This window comes from Siphateles boraxobius, unplaced genomic scaffold (genome assembly GCF_051911475.1).
Source record: "Siphateles boraxobius isolate OS27281-9 unplaced genomic scaffold, OSU_SipBor_1 90, whole genome shotgun sequence".
NCBI lineage: Eukaryota > Metazoa > Chordata > Actinopteri > Cypriniformes > Leuciscidae > Siphateles > Siphateles boraxobius.
In genome coordinates, this window is record NW_027509220.1 from 45,001 (window position 1) to 67,196 (window position 22,196).

Below are 22,196 nucleotides of genomic sequence, written 5' to 3' on the forward strand. Positions count from 1 at the left end.
GAATCGGATAAAAAAAAAGTCTAACGTTGCGAAACCAAAAAAGAAACTTGTTATGAATCCGAAATAATTCGTGACAAAGTCCGAAATAAAACAAGGATCTGTATAGGAGATGCCTTTGAAAGATGGAGACGGCTGAAAATGGAGAAGAATTTCTGGACAGGTAAGATTCATCTATGTTTGGCTAACTTTTACTTGATGTAAATGGACATGTCAAATATTCATGACAGTAGAACAAAGTTATGCATGTTCGTGTAAAGTAACGTTACGTAACCTCATATGGAGGAGGTGGGTCATCGAATTGAAAAGGTAAGGAATTGTTTGGGTAATAAAAACGGCGAGTTAACTTTAGCAATGCATTATCAGAGCCCGTTTCTCTGTCATTATGCTGAGACGCTGAGGAAAACAACATTAGCACGCCCATTATTGTTTATCATGCAAGTTCTATAGCCAAAAATAATAGAATGACACTTAATCTTGGCAACTAGGGAAAGACCTGGTGACAGCTTGGAAAGACAGCTGCCAGGAGGAAAAGACCCCAACGGGCCTGCCCCAGGTTAGCTCCCTGTGGTAGGAGGGACCTGGCACTATTAGTGTACAGGTCCCACCCATCTCTGGCTACAAAAAGTTCAAGGAAGAAAACACCCCCAGAGTCAGCGAGAGCGGGGGAGGATGATGACTCACCGACAGACTACATGGTTACTGACCCAGGAACGAAACTGACAACGAGAATGATGATCAATAAGACAACTGAGATGACAACACCTACTCCAGGAATTAAGCTCCAGAGTTGTAGATGTGGCTGGACCAAGGAAACATCCTATGCAGGCCTGAGAAGACACCAAGGCTTGCTTACGTAGCAGGTTGAATAAGGCAAGTGTAGTTCAGCAGCAGGACCAAACCCAAAGTCTGCAGAACATCAATCCCCCTGTTCGAGAGGAAGAGGAGGAGCCAAGGATAGTTGTGCCCCTCAAGCCCAACTTGCCGCAGCCTACAACTGAGAATAAGATTCAGGGGCGAAAAACACAGGTCAAGTGGCCAAAATCCTGTGAGAATAAGGAGTGGGAGACGATTGACACAGACATCAGTAACCTCCTGGGACAACTGAGGGGAACTGCAGTCAAGAAGCTGGAGCGAATGGGAGACCTGATTTACAACTATGGTACACAGCGCTTTGGGATGGCAGAAAAGAGGAAAAAACCATCACCCACCCCGACGAAGTTCAGAAGACAGCAGGAGATAGAACGGTTAGTCAAGGAGAGAAGGCAGCTGAAAAAACAATGGAGAAAAGCTCCAGAGGAGGAGAAGGAGGGAATTGACCTGCTACAGGCAGAAATTAAGAACCGATTGGCAACCTTGAGGAGAGCTGAGAATCTGAGGAGGAGGCGCAAAATGAAGGAGCAAGCGAGATCAAACTTCTTCAAAGACCCTACAAGTTTGCAAAAAACCTTTTCACAAAGGAAAAAAGTGGCAAACTCAAAGCATCAAAGAAAGATCTGGAAACTTACCTAAAACAGAGCCACACTGACAGCCAGCGAGGCGGAGAGACAACTCTTCCACCCGATACATTCCCCAGAACATCAGCTGGACATCACCCCCCCCCCCCCCCCCCCCCCCCCCCAGATGGAGCGAAGTTGAGAGAATTGTACGTCGGGCAAGAGCTGCATCCTCCCCTGGGCCCAATGGAGTCCCATACCGGCTGTATAAGAACACACCAGGGGTATTGCGCTGTTTATGGAGGCTAATGAAAGTAGTGTGGCAGAAACAAGAAATTCCAACGGCATGGAGGAGGGCAGGAGGCATCCTAATCCCGAAGGAAAAGGACTCTGTGGACATCAGCCAGTTCCGCCAAATCAGCCTCCTGAACGTTGAAGGTAAAATCTTCTTCAGCGTAGTGGCTAACAGACTAACAGCCTAACTGGAAAAGAACCACTACATCGATACCATGGTGCAGAAAGCTGGAATTCCAGGCTTCTCTGGTTGCTTAGAGCATACAAACATGATATGGAATCAGATCCAAACCGCAAAAAGAATGGAAGAGATCTCCATGTTGTGTTCTTGGATCTTGCAAATGCCTTTGGGTCAATTCCTCATAATCTCCTCTGGGCTGCATTCCAGTATTTCAGCATCCCAGAAGAAATCACCCGCCTCGTTAAATCCTATTTTCAAGACCTGCAGCTATGCCTAACTACTAATGAGTATACCACAGCATGGCAACGTTTAGAAATCGGAATAATGGCAGGATGTACCATCTCACCTTTAGCATTTACGATGGCTATGGAGGTCATCATTCGCGCATCTCGGTGGGTAGTAGGAGGTCAGAAGCTCAAATCTGGTCTTCGTCTCCCTCCCATCAGAGCCTATATGGACGATATGACCATCCTCACCACAACCAAGGCTTGTGCTAGGCGTCTGCTGAACAAGCTACAGGAGAACATACAGTGGGCTCGGATGGAAATAAAGCCAGGCAAGTCCAGGAGCATTTCAGTCATCAAGGGAAAGCTGTCGGAACAGCGGTTCTATGTGGGCAAGGAGCCTATACCAACAGTGGCAGAGAAGCCAGTCAAGAGTCTTGGACGTTGGTACCACGCCACCCTCAAGGACACAGCGCAGGTAGACCAGCTTAGGCAAGATACAATGCACGGCCTTGAGAGTATCGACAAGACCATGCTCCCTGGCAGGCTAAAGCTGTGGTGTCTTCAATTTGGGCTACTACCTAGGATGATGTGGCCTCTTACCATCTATGAGGTCTCAATCTCAAAGGTAGAAAAGCTGGAGAGAGTGATCAGCTCATTTGCCAAAAAGTGGCTGGGACTGCCCAGATGCTTTACTAACATAGGACTGTATGGAGAGGCATCTTGGAGATTCCTGTTTCCAGCATGGTTGAGGAGTTCAAGTGCTCTAAAGTAAGGCTGGAAATGACACTAACAGAGTCCCGTGATCCATGCGTTTCCCAAACAGCTCCTACCCTGGTGACCGGAAGGAAATGGAGCCCAGCTGAAGCCACTCACCAGGCGAAGTCAGACCTCAGGCACAGAGACATCATTGGCAATGTGCAACAGGGGAGAGGCGGCCTCGGATCTGGAGAGAGCAGACCATCGTGGCATAGAGCAGCACCAGCTCAGCGGCGACGGCTGGTTGTCGAGGAGGTGCGACGGCACGAGCAGGCAACGAGGTGTGCAAAGGCTGTTTCACAAGCCAAGCAAGGGCAGTGGATGAGATGGGAGGGAGTTGAGAGGAGAAAGTTATCTTGGAGGGAGCTGATGAGCATGGAAGCATTTCACATCAGCTTCATCTTACGTGCAACGTACGACGTCCTGCCTTCCCCCTCAAACCTCAACCAGTGGTACGGAGAAGACCCAACGTGCCCCCTCTGTCCATCCCCCGCAAACCTCAAACACATTCTGGTTGGATGCAAGACAAGCTTGTCACAAGGCCGCTATACCTGGCGGCACAAAAATGTCCTGAAGTGCCTAGCAGCCACCTTGGAGTGCAGACGACTAAAGAACAATGCCCTGCCTCCTCCATCATCCCATCCTTCATATGCAAGGGAGTTCATTCGAGAAGGGGTAAAGACAGCCAAAGGCTATACAACAGCGGTTAGCGGCCAGCTCGGAAAGGCTCGAGACTGGAAATTGGTGGCAGATCTGAACCAAAGGCTTTACTTCCCATCTGAGATTGCCACAACGAACCTAAGACCAGACCTCGTGCTCTGGTCCCCATCACTCCACATTGTGTACATAATAGAGCTTACCGTTCCCTAGGAGGATGCTGTAGAGGAGGCATTTGAGCGCAAGAGACTTAAGTACACCGAATTGGCAGCTGATGCTGAGCAGCGCGGATGGAAATCCAAGGTTTTCCCAGTGGAAGTCGGCTGCAGAGGCTTTGTGGGCAAGTCAACCATCAGGCTGCTTAAGGAACTGGAAGTGCGAGGCCAAACCCTACGCCAAACCATCAAAGCCCTCTCAGGTGCAGCAGAAGCAGCAAGCCGATGGATATGGGTAAAAAGGGGAGACTCCAACTGGGCCCCTAATACCACCTGCGGCACGTAAGGGTTGAAAGCAGAGGAGGGCACACCTGGGACGCCAGGTGCTGCCGATTGAGCCTTCTGGAGGTGTCGTGGGCCTATCATTGAAACACCAGAGAAGGGGGGTGCCCACCTGATGACCCCAATGAAGCTTAAACACCCAGTCTTATCCCACTAAACCATTACCACAGTGAGGAAATCATTCTGATGGATGCGTTGTTACCACTACAGAGAGGAAACCACTCCGAGGAAACCACTCCGATGGATGCATCGTCACCACTCATATTTCTGAGAGGAAACCATTCCGATGGATGCATCGTCACCACTCATACCTCAGGTCTTAAAAAGGGGATTGTTTCGACTAGTCCTACATCATAATAATTTCACATCACATAATTATTTAAGCATTATGGACGTGTACTGCAGGGTAAGTTAAAAAATACAGCTGGTCGCTTTCACTTATAGCGTCAGCTAAATGAATAGCTGTATCTTTGATATCGGTTACACACAGTGACAGAGGCTTGTGCTTGTACTTACATTAATGACAGACACCTACCGTTACAAGTTAGACTAACAGCTACTGTTCTAACAATGTAGCCTACTGTCACATACGAGCGTACATATTTACGATTATATTTGGCCATTAGTATCGCCATTAGTAAATTTTTGTGATATATAATTACTTTGCAAAACATCTCTCATTTGAAGCATAAACATAATTAACAGAAAAAGCTTCTTGTAGCAGCCTACGTTCCTGCTGTATCCTGCAGCCTATCTGGCAACCTCGAGTCAGGGAGGAGGGAGAGGAGATACACCGCTCTACGGTCATTTGAAAGTTATTGCAGTACCAGTTTTGGCCACATTCTTACATACGGCTCCTTTAAGTACATTATGTACATTTGGACCACATAAATATATGGACTACAATAATGACACGGAATTTCCGCTAAAGTTTTAGGTTCTTTGCTTATTTCTCCTTGATTCATACTTTGCATACGCTATTACCTTCAACTTGTTGTCAGCCCAGATGTTTTCAGCTCCCAGTTTTACAGGTACTCTTATGAAAACTGTTAAATTTAGCTCTCTAAACTCATTCTTCACCTTTGAGACATAAACAGAAGGAGACTTATTGATACGGACAACCGATTTTGTTTCAGTACGTATATGAGGTGAAATAAAGGAAGAAGCATCTTCACCTCCAATATCTGTTTCACTGGTTTTCCAAGATTGTTTTTTCCACTCGTGAAATTTATGTAAATGCTGGAATCTGTATGTCTGTAGGAGAAACACAGAATGCAGTAGATGAGGTTATGAATAGAAATGAGAGAAAAGCAAAATGTCAAATATTAAAAACAGAACTGTAAACATACTACAGCAAAAAAAATCTAAAAAACACTGACCTCAACAAGACAACATATATTGCATGTTTTACACTGATGTTTCTCATTTTTAATAGTTCACTGGTTTCAGAGTGATTCGTATTTCCACTGGAAATGACAGAACATTTTAGTTTGTGCTACTACGCATGTCAATATAATTCAAATACACTTGACTATAAAAGTAAAAATAAACACCATACCTGGTAACAGAGCCATTGAATGTCACCTTTTGGTCAAAATGACTTTCTTTATTAATACTGTAAATAATGTGAAACAAGGCCTACAACAAGGAGGTAAGAAATAAGCATTATTAATAATGGTCAATATTCGGCATTTTTAAAATATCGGCATCGGCCGATGTGTTGGAAGCGGGAATTTAATTTTGACGGAGATCCAGACTTTTATTTTGACGGTCAGCTCTGAGAACACCAGCGTCTGAGAAGAGAACGGCAGCGCCTGATCACCATAGACAGTAAAAGAAATGGACACAGCGACCCCCTTGATTTCAACGGAGAAAACTGAAGCCCGATTAGAGCGCTTACTTCCTGATGCCTGAGCGACTGCGCAGGCTCAAACTGAGCTTGACGACAGTCTGACAGTTGTAAATCTTCTAGTAGCTGTGCCAAGACAAATCTGAATCATCTAATTCCTCAAAAACGTTGTTGAAATATTTTGTCCCGTTGCTTTTATGGACTCTCTCTATGGGCTTCTCCCTTGACTTTATGCCTCTGTCCCCCCGATTGCCTCATAGACAGTAAAAGATTGCTTGCGAGCTTCTCCTCCTGTCTATACGGTAATTTCTCTACTGTGCGACAGAGAGTCGCGTGGTTATGACACAATCGTTAATCTTGATTGATAAGACTTCAGTTTTTTGAACGTCGCCATCTTTGATATGACTTTAGAGAAAAAGCAGAGAATCTTTATTCCATTTTATGTCAACATTTGTTCAACGTTTTTCAATGTTTAAATCAGATTTTAAATCCCAAATTTGGTCTCATACTTTTAAACTTGCTGGTTGTTTGTGTGTTTGTTCACATAGATTTTAACTCACAGAAGTGTTTCCTGCGAATAGAGGGTTATTGACTCGACAGATGGTCTCCCCTGCTGAAACTCCTTGCATGCCATCTAAAGAACGGCAATCCACTCTGCCCTGCTCAAAAAAAAAGAAAAAAAAAAGTGTTTCTTGATCCTATACTGTAGCAGCCTACTGTAATATATTTGATTTAGGCTCCGGCATCCCTGTAACACTAAATTGGACAAGGAGTTTGAAAAATGGATATATATTCTTTAAAGAAAATCATGCACTTTAACTACTAAACTTGTAAAACAATGAACTTGCTGTTTTTAACCCTACATGCCATGAACATCATCCTGCCTTACCACTTGAGGCATAATTCTCCTGAAGGAAAGTCCAAAGGGGTATTTGAGGGTGAAGTGGGTGTTGTATGAGTTTTCTCCTCTGTTCTCTACAAACACTGTCACGTTGAGCTCCTGCATTATCCCAACCTCTATGCTTGTAGATCTAAATTACAGAAAAAAAGGAGACAGAGTTAAACTGCACCAATTTTAGGGCGAGACTATACGACCATCTGCCAATGGCTGGTGGGTGGAGCGTTAAAGAATTATGTTTGATGACAGTTAAATTAACTTGTGACTTCACCATTAACTTACCCATCAAAGCTGAAGTCCATTTTGAGGTTGTCAACACAAAGGTCGTCTGATCCACAGTTTAGCTCATAATTTAACTGTAATATGAGGTTAGAATAAAAATACGATAATTATTATTTTTTTTACATATATTCCCATATACACTCACCGGCCCCTTTATTAGGTACACCTGTTCATCTATTCTTTAACACATATCTAATCAGCCAATCTCATTGCAGCAACTCAATGCATTTAGGCATGTAAACATGGTCAAGACGATCTGCTGAAGTTTGAACTAAGCATCAGAATGAGGAAGAGATGTGATTTAAAAGTTACTTTAAACGTGGCATGGTTGTTGGTGAAAAATGAGCTAGTCTGAGTATTTCAGAAAATGCTGGTCTATTGGGATTTTCATGCACAACCATAGGGTTGATGCCAGAGGGGAGAGGAGAATGGCAGGACTAAGTCGAGCTGATAGAAAGGCAACAGTAACTCAAATAACCACTTGTTACATCCGAGATCTGCAGCATCTCTGAATGCACAATACGCCAAACCTTGAAGCAGATGGGCTACAGCAACAGAAGACACACACCGGTGCCACTCCTGTCAGCTGAGAACAGGAAACGGAGGCTACAATTCACACGGGCACACCAAAATTGGACAATAGAAGATTGAAAAAACATTGCCTGGTTTGATGATTCTCGATTTCTGCTGCGACATTCAGATGGTAGGGTCTGAATTTGACGTAAGCAACATGAAAGCATGGATTCATCCTGCCTTGTATCAATTGTTCAGGCTACTGGTGGTGTAATGGTGTGGGGGATATATTCTTGGCACACTTTGGGCCCCTTAATACCACTTGAGCATCGTTTAAATGCCATAGCCTGAGTATTGTTGCTGACCAAGTCCATCCATCCCTTTATGACCACAGTGGACCATTTTCTGATGGTTACTTTCAACAGGATAATGCACCATGTCACAAAGCTCAAATCCTCTCAACCTGCTTTCTTAAACATGACAGTGAATTCACAATACTCAAATGGCCTCCACAGTCCCAAGATCTAAATCCAATAGAGCAGCGTTGGGATGTGCTGGAACGGGAGATTTGCATCATGGATGTGCAGCTGACAAATCTGCAGCAACTGTGTGATGCTATCATGACAATATGAACCAAATCTCTGATTCCAGCATCTTGTTGAATCTATGCCACAAAGAGTTAAGGCGGTTTTGAATGCAAAAGAGGGTCCTAATAAAGTAGCCGGTGAGTGTACGGTTACTCACACCATTTCTCAGTAGAAACTAATGTTTCACAGTAGGTCTACTACTGATACTGACAACTAATTCTGTCTTGAATAACAGTATGATATATGTGTAATAGAAATTATAAAGTCTGAGGATATTACCGAAAAGCAACTTCATGAAGGGCTCACTTTATGACAATGTAGGTTAACTTTAAATATGTGTGCCTTACCATCCATAATGTAGTGTTCTTTATCCATGGTAAGAGAACAGGCTTTAAGTTCTCCAGACTTTGGGAGGGCAGACCCTCAAAAGTGAACATTAATTCATTAAGCAGTGGGTTGAGAGAATCATCTGTGCAAGACTGGACAAGGTGAACAATTTGTAAATTGTTACATACATACATATATGAAACTCTAGATAGCACAGGCTGCTATGAGATTGATGTATACCTATTCATGCAGCAGCAGCAAATTTTACAATCTCACTGCAGCGTGTCTGTGTATCTATTGCCATTAGCAAGTCCATAAGTGTGGCAACAGCATTAGCGTAGCAGTTTTAGTCCGCCATGATCAAATACATTAACATTGTCATATCAGCCCAGTCTCATCCCAAGACGTCATATGACTGACGCTTTTGACCATACGTCAACATCCGACGTTTTAGGGTACCCTTTAACGTCAGTTAGATGACGCTATCTAATCCTTATCGCTAAAGGTAAAGCGTCAGTTAGATGACGCCCTAGCATCGTCATCTAACTGACGTTAAAGGGTACCCTAAAACGTCGGATGTTGACGTATGGTCAAAAGCGTCAGTCATATGACGTCTTGGGATGAGACTGTGTTAGTCATATCCATAAATCCATTAACATGCTGAAACTATTCAAAGTTGTATGTATATTAGAATTAGAAATGGCTTGTTTGCTGCTACAAAAGGACTAATACATGACTTACCTCTATAAGGAAAGGATGGTCTTTGCACACCTCCTCTAGTGTAACATTTACAACATTACTGAGGACACGATTTTTGGGTAAGAAGTATGCTCTGTGGTTATATCTCTTGGCATCCAGCTCTAACGTATAGCTAATATTTGCAGCCAATTCTGGAAATGGCATTAAATAACATTTTATGATATTTGTATTCAAATTATTTATTAAAAATAACAAAGTCTGCCACAATTTTTTACGGAACCTGTTATAGCATGTTTGTATCCACTCATTTTGAAGCACACTCTCAAGGTGTTTTCCAGTGGCCTAGTGCAGTTTGCTTCAATGGTTGAAATTTTGGATGGGCTGTAGGTTACTTTCACATCCACAGACACTATTGGTCTGGACCTGGATATTGTAGGGAAATACACATTTGCGAAACATAACGAATGAATGGATCAGAGTGGGCCATGAGCTCTGTATGTTACTGTTTGTGAATTTATTGGATGTTTAATCAGTTAATTCTATTAGATTGGAGTGTGTGTAAATACACATTTAAAAATAAAGATTCTTTATTTGCATTGATGGTTCCATGTATTTCTTAGAGTGTAAACTGAAGTTACAGGAAGTACTATACCTAAGAAGTAAAACGGCTCCTTTTGATCCAACAGCAATGTCTGGTAGACTGTCTCCACTGTGATCTAGGGAGGACTGACTAAGAGCAAGTCCAAAAAACTGTAAACCTGGGCGCACAGCTGATCCAGTAATTCTCTAACATGACACAAAGTATAAGAGAAAGGGGAACTGTTTTAGGGAAAAAGCAAGCCAAAGGTCATAAAGAAGTGGTATAGAAGTGGCAGTCCACAAAAGGTTACAATGCTAGATACTAATATTGGCAGACCTGTGAATATTTGGGATTTATCTTATCTATTTCGCCATTGAAGATGTAGATGCTGCCCTGTCCATCTTCCTCTAAAGGAGCTCCAATCAGCACATCCATGAAACCATCACCATTCAGATCTGCTGGACTGGCAAGAGAAGAGCCAAACCGACCTCTCTGACCTGCCATGCCCTCCAGCAACACAGAAAAAGTGAAGTATGGCTGCAAAACCAGAATAAGCACAAAACTTTTAAAAGACAGTCTAAAGGAATCTGGAATTTAGAATCTGAAATTGAACCTACCTGCCAAGAATAAAAGTACACAAAAACTCTGCCTTCAGAATGGTAGTCTATATATGTTGGTGCAGATATTAATAGAAGATCTGTTTTTGAGTCAGAGTTCAGATCAACCACACAGACCTCAGCCCCAAAGTACGAACCAATCTGAGACTGTGAAAGAAGAAAAAAGAAAAGGTCTCTTCAGAATCAAATCCTATGCCCAATATAAGAACACCTGATAATAGTACAACAAAATGCAATGGCCAATACATTGCAAGATAGACAAAACTGAGTTAAGATTCAAGTACCTTGCACTTTTTATCAAACAAATGAAACAAATATGACATTGACGAAATATTCACATGTACCTTGGGTGATACCACCAGCAGGTTTGTTTTGTTAACTCCAATTATTGAAATGCTCACTTGTCCTTTATGCTTGTATCTTGGTGCTCCCAGAATCACAAACTTTTTTTTAGACCGTGTTGCTACTGTCATTGAATAACCTTTAAAAAACATTAGATAATCAAATCTTTAAAGAAATAGTGCACTAAAAAAAAAGATAGCCATCATTTACTCACCATCAGACAACCACTGGTCACAACATGTTTTCATTATATGGAAAAAGCAACTCAGTTATTCCTTATAGTGCAGCAGATTAGTAAAAAAAACCGTTCACTTTGGTATAGAAGCATGAAATTTGGCACAGATACTCTCTAAGGGCCACTATTTTGGAAAAAGGCGTTGGCCACTCAAAATTTCAATGTGGCGGCCAATTTTCAAGATGGCCGCCATTGCCAAAGGCAAAGCCCCAACTTTTGTCCCAAACCCGCATCTCCTCCCGCAGCTTTTGTCACAGACCCACGAATGAGGCATCAAATCGTTCGGATTATTCGGAAATGGTGTGCTTTGACTTTTATAAGTGATCGGGGGTACGATGTTCGCCCCAGGGGCGAAAAAGCGTCCGGAAAAAATCCCATAGACTTAACATTGCGACAAACTTTGACGATTCATAGCTCCGAGCGAGGATTTCGCAGAAACGTGTGGTTTACCACATTTGAAGAGGCTGGCAGGCTCTGTAAGAACATACCTCACAACGGGGTAAAAGTTGCCCCATTGACATACTATGGTGTAGGACAGCCCATGAAATTGTCACGTGATGAGGAAAATAAGGAAGACGAGGATTCAAGTGCAGGAAGGTAAGTTTAATTAAATGACTACAAAACAACATGAAAACTGAAAACGTCTCAGGTTACTATTGTAACCATAGTTCCCTGAGAACAGGGAACGAGACGATGCGTCCATCGACGCCATGGGAACGCCCCCAGCGTGACTGCGTCTGAAGCATCTATGTCAACTAGTCCAATGGAAAGAATGAGCGTCACGGGCGGGTGACGTCATGACCAGGAATTGATAAAAGCACATCCGGTGCAAACCGGCATTAGCTTCGAAAATTGCCGAAGCAAGCCGATCACAGGGATGCAGGAAGTATGGCAGGGTGACGCATCGTCTCGTTCCCTGTTCTCAGGGAACTATGGTTACAATAGTAACCTGAGACGTTCCCTTACGAAGGGAACTCAACGATGCGTCCATCGACGCCATGGGAACGAGAATACCCAAAGCGCCAGAATTCCAAGTACCTGAGTGTCAGTCTGTTGTAACTAAGCACTAAGCACCTGAGAACCTGGGGCAGCATCCAGGTCCAAACTGTAAAACCTGACGAATGTGAGCGGTGAGGACCAGCCTGCCGCATCACAAACGTCTTGGAGGGAAACCCCAAATAACAAGGCTTTAGAGGCCGCCATACCCCTCGTTGAGTGAGCTCTGACCACCAAGGGACACGGATGGTCAGAGTACTCGTATGCAAGTGAAATAGCCTCGACTATCCACTTGCTAACCGTCTGTTTAGAAGCAGGAAGACCCTTCTTAGGTGATCCAAAGCAAATAAATAACTGGTCGGACTTCCTCATAGAAGATGTCCGATGAACATAAGTATCCAGTGCTCGCACTGGACACAAGAGGTTCAGCCTTTCCTGGTCCGCAGATGTAAAAGGAGGAGGACAGAAAGCCTGCAGCACGATAGGCCTCGGAATCAAGGTCGGCACCTTAGGGACGTATCCCTGTTTTGGATATAAGAATGCCTTGACCATCCCCGGTGCAAACTCAAGGCAAGTGGGGGAAACCGAAAGGGCCTGAAGGTCTCCAACTCTCTTAAGGGACGAAATAGCTAGCAGAAAGATAGTCTTAAGGGTAAGAAATTTCTCTGAAACCGAATCTAAGGGCTCGAATGGAGCCCTAGACAGGCCTTCTAGTACTAATGCCAAATCCCAAGCTGGCACCCTAGTGCGAGTTGCAGGCCTCAGCCTCAGTGTGCCACGAAGGAAACGTGTAATCAGGGGGTCTCGACCCAACGATGTACCCCCAACCAGGGCGTGGTAAGCCGCAATGGCCGCCACGTAAACCTTAAGTGTGGAAGGACATAAACCTGACGTAAAGCGCTCCTGCAAGAACTCGAGTACTGTGTTCACAGAACAGTTAACCGGATCCCACTGATGTCGGTGACACCATACAGAAAAAACTTTCCATTTCAGCGCATATAGTTTCCTAGTAGCTGGAGCTCTGGAGCTTAGGATGGTCTCAGCAGCCTCAGCTGAGAGACCACTCTCTATGAGTTGGGCCCCCTCAGAGGCCAAACCCACAGGTTCCAAATCTCTGGCCGAGGGTGAAATATTGTGCCCCCGGCCTGAGACAGAAGGTCTCTCCTGATCGGGATCTCCAAGGGAGGACCGTCTAAGAGATGGATCAGGTCCGCAAACCAGATCCGACTCGGCCAGCGTGGTGCTACAAACTGTAGGCTTATTCCGTACTGGCGGACTCGTTTCCAGAACTCCTGGGAGCAGAGCAACAGGGGGAAATGCGTACAGACGTAGCCTCGGCCACGTCTGCACCATAGCATCCAGCCCCAGGGGGGCTGGGTGAGTAAGGGAGAACCAAAGTGGACAGTGCGTCGTGTGCTGAGACGCAAACAGATCCACCTCTGCTTGGCCGTAAAACTCCCAAATTTTCTCCACCGCCTCGGGGTGGAGTCTCCAATCCCCTGGCCTCAGCTCCTGCCTCGACAGGATGTTTGCCCCCACATTCTGGTCCCCAGGAATATACACTGCCCTCAGGGAGAGTACCTTCCCCAGAGACCACAGGAGGATCTGGTGCGCCAGTTTGCAGAGCGGACGCGACCGCAGACCCCCCTGACGGTTCAGATAAGAGACCACTGATGTGTTGTCTGTTCGTACAAGCACATGATGGCCCCTCAGGTCTGGGAGAAACTGTCTCAACGCATTGAAGACAGCCATCATCTCCAGGCAATTGATGTGCCACGAAAGATGATGACTTTTCCACAGACCCTGAACCGAGCGGCCTTCCATTACCGCTCCCCAGCCGGTGAGGGAAGCATCTGTCGAGATCGTAACACGATGGCAAAGAGCTCCCAATACCGGACCCTGGGTTAAGAACCAATGTTTCCTCCATATAATTAAGGCACGAAGGCACCGCCGCGTGACCTTGATCATACGAAGTGGGTTTCCCCTCGGGGAGAACCCTCTGGTCCTTAGCCACCACTGTAAAGGTCTCATGTACAGCAGGCCAAAAGGAATCACGTTGGACGCTGCCGCCAAGAGACCCAACAGTCTCTCGAACTGTTTCACAGTGCGTGACTGGCCTAGCTTTAGCTCTTTGGTGGCTGTCAGGATAGCAGCTACACGAACGGGCGATAGAGTGGCCCGCATCGTCACTGAATCCCATACCACACCAAGGAAAGTGGTTCTCTGTACTGGAGAAAGAACACTCTTCTTGGCGTTGAGCCTCAACCCCAACATCTGCATATGAGCGAGAACGACACCTCGGTGCCGAACCGCCGACTGCTCTGATTCCGCCAGAACCAGCCAGTCGTCGATGTAGTTCAGAATACGTATGCCCTGAAGCCTGAGAGGGGCTAGAGCTGCATCCACGCATTTCGTGAACGTGCGGGGTGATAAAGCTAGACCGAAAGGAAGAACCCGATATTGGTATTCTTTGCCCCCGAAAGAAAACCTTAGGAACTTCCTGTGCTGAGGGAGGATGGAGATATGGAAGTAGGCGTCCTTCAGATCTATCGTGACAAACCAGTCCTCGGATCTGATTTGAGTCGCGATCTGTTTGAGTGTCAGCATCTTGAACTTGAGTTTCTGTACTGAACGATTCAACAGACGAAGATCTAAAATGGGACGCAACCCCCCATCCTTTTTTGGAACAATGAAATAACGGCTGTAAAAACCCGACTCTCTGTCGGGTGAGTACACCTGTTCTATAGCTTCCTTTGCTAACAGTGCCTTTACCTCTTGCTCCATTACCAGAGCCTGCTCGGGATGCACCACTGTGGGCAGCACCCCGTTGTAACGAGGAGGACGAGAACCAAACTGGATTCTGTATCCTTTCTCTACAATCTGCAGGACCCAATGAGAAATATTCGGCAGAAGCTTCCACGCTGCCAGAAAATTTACTAAGGGAACCAGCCTCTCGAGGCTGGTCTCTGGTGTTATCGAGACAGCCAATTCCGGAGCCTGAAACATAATGGCAGGAACTACCTGAACTGGCCGCTCTAAGGCCCCCCTCAGAGGGCGCGAAACCGATGCTGTGCCGCAGCATAGCATCAGCGACTCGCTGGAGACCGCTGCGCCCTGAAGCACCGAGGGTGGCAGGGTTGGCAGAACGGTCTCGTGAGGACCCCGAAATGGAACGGGCACCGTAAAATGAGGTGTACACCGCTCCACTTCGGTCGGGGCTGTCCTCACAGGCCTGATGCGTGAACATCAGGACCTTTTTTTTGAACCGAAGTCTTCTTCGCCTGAAGAACGGTCCTCAGATCCGGCTTCGACTTAGAAGACTTCGGTTGAGAGGGTTGCGTCTGTCTCCAGTCTCTACGTGGAGGTGCACGAGATGCAACACTCTCTTTCTGATGCACACGATATGATGAGCTCGACGGCTGGGGCTGCTCACGCCCAGCAGCCCCAGGGGGCTGGACACGGCGAGGGATAAACTTTTTAAAAGCGTCAGCTTGTTTTTTAGACTCCTGAAATCTCTCGACGACCGCGTGGACTGCGTCGCCGAAGAGACCAGAAGGTTCAAGCGGAGCATCTAATAAAAAAGCTCGATCTTTTTCTTTAATCTCTGACAGATTTAACCATAAATGTCTCTCAGTAGCTACCAAGGCTGCCATAGACCGCCCAATTGCTCTGGCGGTCTCCTTAGTAGCCCTGAGAGAAAGATCGGTAGCCCGACGAAGTTCTCGAATATCGTCATGAGAAATTCCCTCACTACTATCCAGATCCCCCAGCAGGTCAGCTTGATAAGCCTGAAGCACTGCCATTGTGTGCAGACATGCTCCAGCTTGACCTGCTGCCGTATAAGCTTTGCCCACTAAAACCGAGGTGGCTTTAAGCGGTCTAGTGGGCAAAGCTGAGGCTTTCAGGGACGATGCGGGACCAGGCGAAAGATAGCTGGCTAAATTCTGTTCCGCCTGGGGCATCGCCTCATAACCATACTCTTTTAGCCCTCTTATTCTCGAATAAGTGTTAACTTGAGGGCTAAAAAGTCGTGAAGAGTAAGGTTTATTCCACGATTTCGATATTTCATTATGAAGATCGGGAAAAAAGGGAAGCCCTCGTGGTGGAGATAATGTCGTGGAAGATAAAAAGCGCTCATCTAATTTACTTTTAGGACGAGCGCCTTTATTCTCAGATGGCCATTCAATATTTAATTTCTCTACAGCCCGTGACATAACATCCACCAGCTCACCATATGCTGGGGAAATAAATTGTGAATCTCTTTCCCCCATGTGTGTGCTTTCACTCTCCATACTCATAACATCGACCTCCTCGGAGGAAGAGCATTGAAGTAATGGAGGGCTCTCTCCCCGGGCGGAAGAAACCGCAGTGCGTGCTTCCGACACCGGGGGGAGAGCGCTGGATCTTCCGGGTAAGGAAGGAGAAAAGGCCCGCGGACCCGTCTCCAACCCCTCCGAAAGATCCTTTTGCGATCCCCAGGAATGCATTCTCCGCGCCGCCTCGGCAGACGCGGGTCCTGATCCCTGAGGATCGCGAGCCTGCCCACTCTTTACATCAAAGAGTGACAGGCGAGAGCGGAGCATGCGGAGCGGTAGCATTTCACAGTGTTGACACTCAGCCCCCTCGAAGGCTGAGACCGCATGCTCCACTCCCAAACAAATGACACAAAGCTCGTGTGTGTCCCCACCCGTTAAATAACGCCGGCAGGGAGGAACACACTGCTTGTACACTTGTTTCGCCATAACGTTTCCGAATAAATTGCAACAGACAACAATAAATAGACAGAGACAGTATAACACAGATCGCTTGCTGAGGCAACAGAAGCTAATGCCGGTTTGCACCGGATGTGCTTTTATCAATTCCTGGTCATGACGTCACCCGCCCGTGACGCTCATTCTTTCCATTGGACTAGTTGACATAGATGCTTCAGACGCAGTCACGCTGGGGGCGTTCCCATGGCGTAGATGGACGCATCGTTGAGTTCCCTTCGTAAGGGAACCAAAACTGCCCCGTAGGGGAAAACCAGAGAGCTACCAGGCAAACACAGGAAACACAAGGGAAACAGATAATAACGAACCAACACAGGACTGCAAACACAAGGAGACTAAATAGGGAACAAATGACAGAAGGTAAACAGCAAGACACGTGAGGGAGATAATACAATTAACAGGTAACAAGATGGGAGGGGCTGACAATAGACAGGAGAGCACATGGCACAAAGGAAACACATGACAAGCCATGTGCTCACAATAATCAGAACTAGAACACAAGAACATGACAAACCGGGAATGTCAGACCTCTGTCACCAATTAAGATAAGACCAGACAGAAGTGACAGAATCCTGACATTACCCCCTCTCTAAAGGGATGCCACGTGGCGTCCCTAAAGACAGACATAAAACCGAGACGAGAACAAAAACATACACAACCCAACACCACAATAGACAAGTCAGATACACCAAAAACAGAGACCAAGAAGGGGGAAAAGGGGAGCCAAAACAGAACCAAAAATGAAAGTCAATCAAGTCCCAAGCATTGACCAGGGAGGGACGGGAGGGTTGAGCCAGGGACGGGCGGGAGGGTTGAGCCAGGGAGGTTTAGGCCTATCAGGAGTCCTGGCTGAGGTCCAGGGTGGTGCAGGCTGTGTAGGTTACCAGAGCGGAGCAGGCCCTTCGGGCGGCCATGGCAAAGCAGATAGTCCATTGGGTCGCCAGGGCGAAGCAGACGACCTATCAGGCAGCCAGGGCGAAGCAGACGACCCATTGGGCGGCCAGGGCGGAGAAACAGTCCATCGGGCGGCCAGAACGGAGACGACAGTCCATCGGGCTGCCAGGACGGAGACGACAGTTCATCTGGCTGCCAGGGCGGAGACGACAGTCCATCGGGCGGCCAGGGCGGAGACGACAGTCCATCGGGCGGCCAGGGTGGAGACTTATCCTCGGGCGGCCATGGCGGAGGAACAGGAACAGACCCTGGCTCAGGCACAGGAAAAGACACCGGCTCAGGCACAGGAACAGACACAGACACCGGCTCAGGAACAGACACCGGCTCAGGCACAGGAACAGACACCGGCTCAGGCACTGGAACAGACACAAGCTCGGTGGCGGCCATCTTGTTCGGAGACACTGGATCGGCAGACGTGACGTGAACGGTCCCTGGATCGGCAGACGTGACGTGAACGGTCCCTGGATCGGCAGACGTGACTTGAACAGTACCTGGATCGGCAGACGTGACGTGAGCAGTCTCTGGATCGGCAGACGTGACGTGAACAGTCTCTGGATCGGCAGACGTGACGTGAGAAGTCTCTGGATCGGCAGACGTGACGTGAACAGTCTCTGGATCGGCAGATGTGACGTGAACGGTCCCTGGATCGGCAGACGTGACGTGAACGGTCCCTGGATCGGCAGACGTGACTTGAACAGTACCTGGATCGGCAGACGTGACGTGAGCAGTCTCTGGATCGGCAGACGTGACGTGAGCAGTCTCTGGATCGGCAGACGTGACGTGAACAGTCTCTGGATCGGCAGACGTGACGTGAGCAGTCTCTGGATCGGCAGACGATACGTGAGCAGTCTCTGGATTGGCAGACGTGACGTGAGCAGTCTCTTGCATTTGCACGGCAGCATATCTCTGCATCAGAACATCGTATAGAGATGGGGGTTGGCTCTTTTGACTCATGCTAGCAAACAGGAGTTCCAACATGCTACACATGCTAGCTGTGAACAGCTACATTCTAATAGCGATTAGGTAAATGCTAAATCATAATAGCGATTAGGTAAATGCTAAATCATGCTAAATCAGGTAAATGCTAAAAATGCTAAGAACTCCAATAGTGACCATCTGTGACAACTACTAACCACCTAGCAACACCATAGCAACCACCCAAAATAACCTAGCAACCACCTACCAACACCATAGCAACGACCCAGAACACTCTAGCAATCACCTAGCAACCACCTGAACACATGAATAAGCCATATTTCGGCACCAGAACATCGTACAGACATGTTTGTTGGCTCGTATGCAATCATGTACCACACCCTAGCAACCGAGTGGCGAGTTTTGCCACTGCAAGCACCCACTCACATTTTCTTCTGGCAATGTACATTCTATGGCCATCTTGAAAATGGTCGCCATCTTGAATTTTTGAGTGGCACACACCTTTTTCCATGATAATGTTCCTTGAAGAATATTTGTACCAAATTTCATGATAGCATCACCATTTGAAAAAAAATATGTAAGGATTCAAGAAAAATGGCGGCCATCTTGAAAAATGGTTGCCATCTTGAATTTTTGAGGGACAAGCACTGTTTTCCAAAAAAACATTCTGAAGAGAGTATTTTCACAAAATGTTATGCCTACATGATATTACTGTTTGAACGATTGACATGATGAGCATTTGACAGAAATAGCCATGTTGAATTTTTGGGTGGCCAACGCCTTTTTCCCAAAAAATGACCCTTGGAGAGTATCTGTACCAAATTTCATGCTTCTATACCAATTTGAACGATTCTCTTGAAATATGCCATTAATGTGCTGCACTATTAGAATATTCTTGTTTGTATTGGCTTGGAATTAAGTACATTGTTTTTGGGTGAACTACAGTATAATTTTATTTAGATTGTAGATGACCTCAATAAATGTAGGCCAATTTTATGTATTTTTAGTCAGTGTTTACAGTAAGCAAGGTCTTACCCAAGTAACTATCTTGCTCACTTCCCACATAGAAGTCTGATGATTGGTCATTGTGATACTGTTCTTGATATCCGCCCTTCCCTTGGAAAGCTCCCACAGAACTCATGATCAGGCTTATCTAAATAAAGAGGTTTGTGTTTGTATTTGTATTTTTTTCCCTATACACCACTTTTCTATTTTGGTATTTTCATTAATAATTTTGCTATTGTCTATTATTAACTAATAAGAAATGTTTCTTGAGCACTAAATCAGCATATTAGAATGATTTCTGAAGCATCATGTGACACTGAAGACTGAAGTAATGATGCTGAAAATTCAATAAATTGTATTTTAAAATATATTAAAATATAAAACAATTCTTTTAGATTGTAATAATATTTCAAAATGTTATAGTTTTACTATATCTTGATCAAATAAGTGCAGCCTTGGTAAGCAGAAGAGATTTCTTTCAAAAATATTTTTTAAATCTTAATTATTTTAAACTATTGTTGACCTATCCAATAACATTGAACTATTATATGCAATCTATATGTATATGTAAAATAATCTTCACTCTTGAATCTCAGGAGAGTGATACTTAGTATCCATTGCATTGTTGGCAGCCTAAATTATTGCTTAAATAAAAAATGGTTTTCAAAACAAAGCCTTGAAGTATTTAGTTACATTCGATGTAAAAACTGCACTAAATCCATCTTGTGCAAACTCCATTGTAGCAGAATCACCAGTGGACTGGTCTCCTGAAAGAAAATACATTATTACATAAAAAAAAAAATAATAAGAGAAGAAGTAGTAGTGATATCACAATGCTTTTATAATGAATTTCAGCTTGGCTGTAATTTGGTCATTGCAAATAGAAGCTTAGCAAGTTTATTTTGTTCAGCACTCTTGTAACACTACTTTTCCAATTAAATTTCCTTATTCCTCTCATCTACAATTTTCTCAATGTTTTTGCTCTTATCAGTGAACACACCTTCGATTGCAATGTTCTCTTCCAGTTGTTCACGGATACTGTCCAATGCGTCGAAGTCAGTCACGTTAAACACATGTTCAGCAACAGGAGCAGATGCAATAATTTCTAACTGTTGCTTTGTGCTGGGATCATCAAAAGCTTCACCGATCTTTGATAATTGAAAAGAAAAGACAGGCATGTTTGGGCCATTTAAACATTTAATCGTATTATATCTTGTTTGTTGCAAAGATAAAGGTTAAAAAAATGTAAAATCATCTGAAGATTAAACTTTCTTGACTGATTAGTTCACCCAAAAACTTTGTCATCATTTACTCTGACATTGTGAAAGCTGTAACTGTTTATGAATGTAGACTAGAGTTTCCAGCTTACAATATAATTAAATTAACCAAGTTTTGGTAATGCTTTACAATAAATATAGTAACGAGTATATTCTGTTTTGGTTTGGTTCTTTTCTGTTTCTGTTCCATGCTTGTGTATGTTGACCTAGCTTTGTGTGTGCCAGTTAGGCAAATTAATTTAACTTGTTATTCATTTAATTGTATCCAGCTGCACACTGGATGTGCTATATAAATGCCTCATTCATTAATTCATTCAATTGATTGGTTTGGTATGTCTATTTACAGTAAGCTCTTTGTTTACTTCAGTTTTTTTTCAGTTCTCGTTCGTTATGCTTGGTTGTTCTTTTCATGTTTTCTAGTCCCCTGAGTTCTTAGTTTTAATAAAATTTAATATCCTTTACCCCTCATTTACTCCAACCCAACTGTGACAGAAGAAATGACCTCAAACAGCAGCGAAAAGAATCATCCTCCTTTCGCAGGGGAGCCGGTCCCTAGAGAGGCATACACTGGCATTTCTGGACCTTTGCTATTGCGTCCCATATGATTACAACTGCCAGTGTGTCCTTTTCCGGACAAGCCTCATTGTGGAGATGACAGCATGCTTGCCTGGAAACTATCCTCTAGGGACTTTCAAGGACCATGTGGAGTGGGTACTCCTCCCCAACGGTTCCACATTCACAATCTGAGAGAGTGAGGATGAAAACAGTGTGCTAGACACTGCCACCACCCCAGCGACGGACAAGCCTGAGCCTACCACAGACGTGGAGTCCAAGCCTGCCGCGATACCAGTGCCAGAGCGGATGCCTGAGTGAGAAATCGTCCTGGAGCCTGAGCCCGAATAAACATCTGACCAGGTGTGTGAGCCGGTCACATCGTCAGCCCCTGAAGGTATTTTGGTGGAGGGGATTGAGAAGGCCCTACCCTCTCTCCTGCGGCAGAGGAAGAGTTGCTAATTGACTTTGCAAGTGAGTGTGCAACACCCATTTCCCTGTGCACTGAGCCTGTGTTGTCACCCAGCACCATGTTATTGATGTCAGTGTTCTCACCCTGCCTCCCACTCCCACCTTCTCTGAATGTTTCGAGTCTGCCTTATAAGAATTGTATGCCTGTTCTGTGTTTGTCAAGAGGGTTGTTCAGAAGATACCTTCCTGTTCTGTGTCAGCCAAGAGTGTCATTCACGAGAGATTTGTCTAATCTGTGTCTTCCTAAGGAGTTAATTGTGAA

The 22,196-nt window shown here is 45.3% G+C and overlaps 1 protein-coding gene across 3 annotated transcripts in view; it reads right to left on the reverse strand.

Moving 5' to 3' along the window:
- The window catches only part of itgam.3 (integrin, alpha M (complement component 3 receptor 3 subunit), tandem duplicate 3), a 32,108-nt gene that overhangs the window by 1,561 nt on the left and 8,351 nt on the right, over positions 1 to 22,196 (reverse strand). For 2 of the 3 annotated variants that reach the window (XM_077224649.1, XM_077224651.1), the window contains exons 9-25: positions 20,635 to 20,782; positions 20,328 to 20,401; positions 19,665 to 19,782; positions 10,742 to 10,878; positions 10,398 to 10,544; positions 10,117 to 10,317; positions 9,853 to 9,986; positions 9,481 to 9,623; positions 9,243 to 9,391; positions 8,522 to 8,653; positions 7,075 to 7,148; positions 6,784 to 6,925; positions 6,455 to 6,553; positions 5,604 to 5,683; positions 5,425 to 5,511; positions 5,221 to 5,299; positions 5,030 to 5,125 (exon numbers count right to left, since the gene is read on the reverse strand). In XM_077224649.1, coding sequence (XP_077080764.1) covers positions 5,030 to 5,125; positions 5,221 to 5,299; positions 5,425 to 5,511; positions 5,604 to 5,683; positions 6,455 to 6,553; positions 6,784 to 6,925; positions 7,075 to 7,148; positions 8,522 to 8,653; positions 9,243 to 9,391; positions 9,481 to 9,623; positions 9,853 to 9,986; positions 10,117 to 10,317; positions 10,398 to 10,544; positions 10,742 to 10,878; positions 19,665 to 19,782; positions 20,328 to 20,401; positions 20,635 to 20,782 — 2,040 coding nt within the window. The remainder of the gene's footprint in view (positions 1 to 5,029; positions 5,126 to 5,220; positions 5,300 to 5,424; positions 5,512 to 5,603; positions 5,684 to 6,454; positions 6,554 to 6,783; positions 6,926 to 7,074; positions 7,149 to 8,521; positions 8,654 to 9,242; positions 9,392 to 9,480; positions 9,624 to 9,852; positions 9,987 to 10,116; positions 10,318 to 10,397; positions 10,545 to 10,741; positions 10,879 to 19,664; positions 19,783 to 20,327; positions 20,402 to 20,634; positions 20,783 to 22,196) is intronic. The other variant, XM_077224650.1, reaches the window with a different exon arrangement.